The 7,976-nt window shown below is 46.9% G+C and overlaps 1 protein-coding gene across 4 annotated transcripts in view; it reads left to right on the top strand.

The window, feature by feature from the left end:
• Window positions 1-414: 414 nt before the first annotated feature.
• ABHD12 (abhydrolase domain containing 12, lysophospholipase) overlaps window positions 415-7,976 on the top strand; it is an 83,206-nt gene continuing 75,644 nt past the window's right edge. For 3 of the 4 annotated variants that reach the window (XM_067013835.1, XM_059037600.2, XM_067013834.1), the window contains exon 1: window positions 421-731. In XM_067013835.1, coding sequence (XP_066869936.1) covers window positions 541-731 — 191 coding nt within the window. In that variant the 5' untranslated portion in view covers window positions 421-540. Of the gene's footprint in view, window positions 732-7,976 lie in introns of all 4 variants that reach the window. The other variant, XM_059037599.2, reaches the window with a different exon arrangement.

The raw sequence follows: 7,976 nt of genomic DNA, 5'->3' as shown, positions 1-7,976 counted from the left end.
CACATATTTTTTAAAGAAAAGTCCTTGTGGGAAAATAGTTATAAATCATTATTAGGACAGAATTGTCATGTCACCTTTTTCTTTTTGTTGTGTAAATTCTTATAAAACCCTTTCGGGGGTTTACACTGTTGGGGGGAGTCAGAGAGCCGGGGATATGAGCTAAGTACCCTTCGGGCCGTTGCAGTGGGCACCAGGCTGCCTCGGGTCTGACCTAGCCCGACCCTTCCCCAGCGCTACTCTGCCAGTCAGCCACGCCCTAACGGTGACGTGCCTTGAGGCTTCATTTGCCCGTGTCCAAGATGGCTGCAATCGCCGCTGGGGATGTTGGGCGAGCCAGGCGCCGGGTAGGGGGCCCCGGCCGGCGTACCCGCCTACAGCCACTCAGCGCTGGCCAATCAGCGCCGGGAGGCCACTGGCCCCGCCCCGACCCCGGCCGGCAGGGACGTCAGGGCGGCGGGCTCGAGGCGGCGGCGGCTCCCCTGAGCGGCGGCCGGTGGCGAGAGCCAGGGCGAGGGTGAGGCCGGCGGTGCTGGCCACGGGATGAGGAAGCGGACCGAGCCCGTCGCCCTGGAGCATGAGCGCCACGCAGCCTCGGGCTCGTCCTCCGCCGGCTCGGCCGCCGCGGCGCTGGACGCCGACTGCCGCCTGAAGCAGAACCTGTGCCTGTCGGGCCCCGGGCCGGCCGAGCCGCGCTGCGCCGCCGACGCGGGCATGAAGCGGGCGCTGGGCAGGTGAGGAGCGGCGGAGGCGGGCCGGGACCCACAACCCTCCAGAGCTACTTGCCCTCCACCCCGCGTGCCCCCCACCCTCTCCGGGCGTCCCCGGGTGCCTCCCCCTTGGTCCCCCTCTGGCCCCCGCGCCCCCTTCCTTACCGGGCGGGCCTCGGGGGCCTCTCCAGCGACCGGCAGGTGAGCGCCTCTCGACGAGGGTGGCGAGCTCCTGGACGCCCGGGAGCGCCGACTCCGCTCCGACCTGCTCTGCGTCCGACTCCGACCCATCGTCCCTCTCGCCGGGTGGGCAGCTCACCGGTGCCTGAGTCTCCGCGGTACCCTCTGCTCGAAGCTGCCGATCCCTCGGGGACGGTTGAGGGGTCGGCCGTGTCCAGGGACAGGGGGTGCACCGCGTCCTCGGGGAACGTTGAGGTGTCGGCCGTGTGCAGGGACACGGGGTGCACCGCATCCTCGGCTGTCGAGGGGGTGGGGGGAAGCCCGGCGTTCGCGAGCAGCTGGCTGGTGGTACGTGGAATGTGTCCACAGGAGTCGTCTCCTTGGGAATCTCCGTCCCGTCCGGAAGTCACCTGGTTATTTTCGGTCTCCCTTTGGGGAGGTGAATGCGTTTATGTTAAATTAATCTCACAGTTGGGATAGGGGCATATTTCACGCGGGCAAGTCTCTCAACATAGGCTGGCTGTTTGTAGAACGTTATCACTCATGGCAGTTTTGAAATCTTGATGTTTCATGGTGTTTGAAGAAGTTAATATGTAATATTCTCAGGTGTTGTAGCAGAGTCACTTATTTTGGGGTCAACTGGAATGCCCTTAATTGACACTGGCCACTTCCTGTGTAAAATATTTATCCAAATAGCCCCTAAAGACATCAACTGCATTGCCTGAAAGATCATGAAATTAAACTATGTACTTCTCTAAGTCAGTGGTTCCCAATCCTGCCAGAAGTTAAGGGACTGACAATATTTTTGTTTTTGTGTAAAATTATCTAGCAATTGGTTAGTATCTTTTGTGAAACCAATCTGTTCTGTGGCAAGATTTATCTGCATTAAAAACTCACAATTGGCTTTAATGCACTTTTAGTAACCAGCTTGACATAGCATTTAGGTTGGGAACTCTTCCTGTGAAGAAATCAAGTTGTGATGCACAATGTTTGGGGAAACAGTGCTAGCCTGGCACCTTCCTTGAAAGAGGTACTGTATTAAAAGGATCTGATTATTTTTATTTTTGAGTTGAGGACAAAGAGAGACATTCAAGTGGTTCCATATCCTTTGGATAAACAAAAGGCTGTTACGGGAATAAAAAGAAAAACAGAGGGCGGGAAGGCCAAATTTGTGTGTTAGCCCATGGCTTCCTTCCCTATTGCCTGAAATGCTCTCCTGGACGTTCTCCTGCTGTGTCTTCTCCTTCAACCAGGTCTCTGCTTTACTGTCACCTCTTCAGAGAGGCCTTCCCAAACCAGCACATCCAAAATAGCCTTCCTGCTGCCCCAACCCCTCTATTCTGTTTACTTATTTCTTCATCGCAGTTATCCCTTAGCTCAGGGGTCATCTGTGGTCCCCAGGCCACACAGCAGGTGAGCAGAGCAGCAGGCGAGCAGGCGAAGCTTCATCTTCTGCTCCCCATCACTCCCCATTGCTCGCATTACCGCCTGAACCATCCCCCCCATCACTCACATTACTGCCTGAAACCATCCCCCTCCCTTTTGTGGAAAAACTGTCTTCCATGAAACTGGTGCCTGGTGCTAGAAAGGTTGGGGACTGCTGCCTTAGCTGACGGTGCGATTGCCTGCACACTTGACTTGCTTTGTGGGTAGTCTCCTTCACGAGAATGGAAGCCCTCTGAGAGCAGGGACAATTTTTCTCTCAGCATCTGTGTCCAGGGCCTGGCACATAGGAGGTGGGAGAAAATACTTGTTTAGTGAATATCTAGAATAGATTCCTAGAATTGGAATTGCTGAGCCAAGGGGTGTGTGTTTATAACTTTGAAAGTGAAGGCCAAAGTACCCTCCCTAGAAGTTGTACTGATTTGTACTCCCTCCAGTGGTGTCAATATTGAACATTACCAGATATTTTGATCTTTTTCTACTTGATTGATGAAAATGACATCTGCTTTGTAACTTTAATTTGCATTTCTTAGTGGTTAGGTGGCAATTTTTGTGTGTTTTTCTAAGCTCATTATACATCTTTGGGATTATTTACGTCTTTAATGACGTGCCTTTGTTTGGGTCCTCCTGCACATTTCTTTTAACTTTCTATTGTGCACGTGTTCAAATATACAAAAGTAGAGGAGACAATATAATATAATATAATGAATAGTCAATAGTTTTCCATGTTTTGCCAATCTTGAATCATCTCTTCCTCCTCCCCTCCATTTTTAGTATGGTGGGGGACTAGGCTATCTTAAAGCAAATGATTTCGTCCATAAATATTTCGCAGTATATCATGAACAAATAAGGACTTTTTGAAATATATCTAACCCCAAAGCTATTATCATATTGTATCAAAATTAACAATTTATAATCTGTAATTAATTTAATATTATCTAATATCCAGTCTACATACACACTTCCCCGTCTCAGAAATGTCTTTTTAAGTTAGTTTTAAAATCCTGTACATTTCTTAAGTTTATTCCTAGTTATTTTATCTTTCTGTTATTGAAAATAGAATATTTTCTGTATTACATATTGTAACGTTGTATTTATTACTTCTGTAACTAGCAACTTACATAATCTTAGCTTCAAGTAGTTTTTGCAGTTGGTTCTCGAATTTTCCAGGTATACTATCATGTCAGCTGCAAATAATAAGAATTTTGTCTCGTTTTCTACTTATGTCTTTTGTTTCTTTCTCTTTTTTGGTTACATTGTATTTCCAGAACGAGGTTGTTGAATTTTATCAAATGCTGTTTTAGTATCTGTGAAATGATCATATAAATTTTATCTCTCGACCTGTTAATATGCTGAGTTGTAGTAATAGATTTTATAATATTGAATCATCATTTTATCTTATTGAATCATCATGATTGAATCATCAATGATAACTTACTGTGTAGACAGATTCTATTTATTAATATTTTATACCATTATTTGTGAGACTAGTCTGTAATTTTCTTGTTCGATGCCATCTTTACCAAGTAGTTTTACTGTTTTCTATAGCTTTATTAAAAGTTTTCTCTTTCTCTTCTTTAGCCAGTTTAAATACTTTTGAAATGATCTCTTTCTTTAAATTTTGGTAGAATTCACCTGTAAAACTACCTAAGCGTGGTGCTTTTTTTTAGAATATAGCACTTTGATAACTATTATAGTTTCTTAGATTTGCTGTCTCTTTCTGGGTTCAGTTTTGGTGATTTATATGTTTATAATAAATCATCTTTTATATCTAGCCTTTTCCTCTGTACCTGGGGCTGTTCCCTAATCTTGTTTCCTATTTTATATAGTTATACTTTTTTCCCCTTTTTTCTTGCTTTAGTACACACACACACACACACACACACACACACACACACACACACTAAAGTGGATTTTTTCCTAAATAAAAAAATATTTTTTCCCAAAGGAAACCTTTTTTTGGTTTATTGTTCTGGGAGGCCAGGATGGAGAGAACGTGTTCTATCTGAAGGGGGCAGCAGCTACTGCATTCTCTCCTGTTGCTGCCCAGCAGGAATGTGGCTCCAGGGCAGCCAGATCTTCCAGTCTTTCCTGAAGAGTAGCTGGGTGTAAGCCTGCATCTGTGATCTCTAACTTTTAAAATGTTGCTGGCAACTAATTCAGATGAAAACAACAACCTTGGAGGGAACACAAAACCAAAACCAGTTTGTGTGTGTGTTTTTTATTTTATTTATTTATTTGGCTGCCTTGGGTCTTAGTTGGTACATGTGGGCTTCTCTCTAGTTGTGGCTTGTGGGATCAGTAGTTGTGGCATGCGGGCTTAATTGCCCCAGGGTATGTAGGATCTTAGTTCCCTGACCAGGGATCGAACCCGTGTCCCCTGCATTGGAAGGCGGATTCTTAACCACTGGACCACCAGGGAAGTGTGTGTGTGTGTGTGTGTGTGTGTGTGTGTGTGTGTGTGTGTGTGTGTGTTTTAATTGAAGTATAGTTGATTTACAATGTTGTGTTTCAGTATATATATATATATATATATATATATATATATATATATGTTCTTTTTCAGATTCTTTTCCCTTATAGGTTATTACAACATACTGAGTATAGTTCCCTTTTGGTTTGTTTTAATTGTTGGACTAAAGGGTTATTTTTGAAGGTAAATTTTATCTGACTTACATGTCAACTGTGTACTCCGTAAGAGGAGGGACTGGATACTATTTTTGCTTTGCGTATGTCTGGTACAAGGAGGCAAGTGAGGGATTCTGTGGGCCTTTCATTTTCTTTTCTGTAATCTTGGAGTTCTTGGCAATATGCAATAAAGGCATAAGTGGTCTAAATTGGTCCTAAGGAGGCAGTAATGAGATGTATAGGTCTCTGTTTCAGTCAACTAGACTATCCTTTGACTGTCAATTCACAGGCCAGATCTGCCAGATAACCGAGATCAGTGGACAGCCTGGGAGATTTCACAGCCAATGACCTTTGTTTGTAAATACAGAAGAACTCAGGCATCACCCTTGGTTCCTTCTTGATCCAAAAGAAGGAACTTCATGCAGGGCTGCTGATGGCTTCACCATAACCCAGAAAGGCGGGTGACCAAGGTGAATGTCTGTCTTGGAGGTAGCTTTTGTCCTTAAAGTCTGCTTTTTTCCATCCCCCTTCTCCTCCCACTCCCCAGAGTAGAGTCTCTGCCTGGACCATGACAAGCAGGGGGGCAGGCTTTGTTATGGTGCCTCAAATGGGGCCCCCAACTGGGTCCCTCTCTTCCCAGTTGTGGTGTATCTTATCAGGGACACATTCCAACCCTGGACCCGGGACCCTGGGACTTCACACCTCGTTGGTGAGATTTGTGTCCTGTATCTCTGCTTGTTTCCCAGTTCCTTTCAGCCAGCATATACTCTCCCTTCTCAAGGGAGTGTCTGTCTTTTACAGTAATGTTGAGCATACACTGCTCAAAGGCAGGAGATTAAAATCTCCAGAAGATACTTATCACAGAGGTAACCTTGGAAAGAGGCTTAGAAGATGGGTCATCTTCTCAGGGTTCTGCTGACAGCAGTGGAGACAGGATGCCTTTCCAGACTCATGATCCTCCTCCTCCTCCCACTAGAGCACTTTTCCTTCCAAAATGCAGTCTATGGGAAAATTTTAACTGCAATATGATCTTGAAAACTGACAGATTAAGTCAACGCTTTTCACCTGGATGTGATGCCACAGAACTTGGGTGTCCACATGGAGAGTGGGTAGGTCATTTGTCTCTTCCTGAACTGAGGGCCAGGATCTGGAGTGTCAGTGAGGACATGGGCTGCTGACACAGGGAAGTGTGATGCCAGGAAACCCAGCCTGAGGTATCCAGTTAGTAGAAAGACCCGTTGTTTAGGCTTGGTGCCCATCTTAGTATTGTTTGATATTTTAGGGGAAAGCTTGCATGGATAACTGAGTCTCACGTGAGTGTTTTCAGGTTTGTGGCTTGGGGTGAGTTGCTTAACTATGAGTTTGTTTCTTCTTCTATTATGTGGGGATAAAAATATCTTCCTTATAGGATTGGGGTGAGGGTCCAGTGTATGAAAGAGCCAGGCACACAGTGAGCACTCAATCAGTGGCATCTTGGTCATCCCCAATATTATTACTAGTGTTGTTTGTTGGAGTATTGAGAAAGCTCTGTTTACTTAGGACAAGAAGAATGTACCCCTCCCTCCCTTTCTGCCCCCAGACTTTTTTTTTAGTTAATTAATTAATTTATTATTTATTTATTTTGGTTGTGCTGGATCTTCATTGTGGCACACAGGACCTTTAGTTGTGGCATGCGGGCTTCTTAGTTGTGGCATGCGAACTCTTATTTGTGGCATGCATGTGGGACCTAGTTCCCCCACCAGGGATGGAACCTGGGCCCCCTGCGTTGGGAGCACGGAGTCTTACCCACTGGACCACCAGGGAAGTCCCTGCCCCCAAACTATTACAGTATGTCTTCTCAGCCAATTGTCATGCGTGTAGTTGTCATCATGATCAGTTAACACATCTGTTGGTAATAGAACGTATTAAGCAATACTTTTTGGTTATTCAGCACTTTTTTTTCACCTGTTCATTTAGCAAAGTTTGATGTATGTACAGTAACTCTTCTAAGTGCTGAGGCTGCAGCAGTGGATGTGGGTCATGTCTTGTGGACTTTACCTTCTGGTGGCAGAGGCAGGTGACAAGCGAACAAGTATGTGCTGTGTCAGGTGCTCAGGGCTTGAGGAGGAAAGTAGGGCCAGTAAGGAGCAGCTGAGGAGTGTATAAAGGAGGCCTTTCTCGTAGGGGGACATTTGAATGGAAGCCACTGGCTGCATTAGAGTGGAGGAGTGCTTGGGTATGATGTATGTCATTGACATGTCACTCTGATTGCTGGGATGAAGACAGACTGGAAGGGCAGCAGGAGCAGGGGGACCCGCTAGAAGTCACCCAGGCAACAGATGGTGGGGACTAGGGCCTGGGGTAGCTTTGGAGGTGAGAAATGTTGCATTCTGGATCTGTTTCCAAGGAGATGTCAACAGGGTTTGCTGATGGATTAGTAAGAAAGAGCGAGGAGGGGCTTCCCTGGTGGCGCAGTGGTTGAGAATCTGCCTGCGGGTGCAGGGGACACGGGTTCGTGCCCAGGTCCGGGAAGATCCCACATGCCACGGAGCGGCTCGGCCTGTGAGCCATGGCCGCTGAGCCTGCGCGTCCGGAGCCTGTGCTCTGCAAAGGGAGAGGCCACAACAGTGAGAGGTCCGCGTACCACCAAAAAAAAAAAAGAAAGAGCGAGGAGAGTCACAGGATTCACCAGTTCTCTTCTGAGCAGTGGAAGAGTGGAGCTGCCGTGTGCTGAGGTGGGGCAGTTGTGGGAAATGAGTTTGATTTGGGGCATATAGAGGTGCCTGTGAAACATGCAAGTGGAATAGGTAGGAGGAGTTGGAGTTCAGGGGAGAGCTGGGGCCAACATCTGACGTTAGCCTGCAGATAGTGTTCAGAGTCACAACAGGATCCCGGGGCTGGACCCTGGGCCCTGGACAGGTAGGGGCTGGAGAAGAGGAGCCTCAAACCAAGGAGACATGGAGGGAGGCATCTGAGAAGAGAGCTGGGAGGAAGGGGTAAAGGGAGCTACAGGAAAAAATCCTGTTGCAGAGGAGAGTG

Source organism: Kogia breviceps, chromosome 14, assembly GCF_026419965.1.
Source record: "Kogia breviceps isolate mKogBre1 chromosome 14, mKogBre1 haplotype 1, whole genome shotgun sequence".
Lineage (NCBI taxonomy): Eukaryota > Metazoa > Chordata > Mammalia > Artiodactyla > Physeteridae > Kogia > Kogia breviceps.
This window is presented reverse-complemented; position numbering and strand designations above follow the sequence as displayed.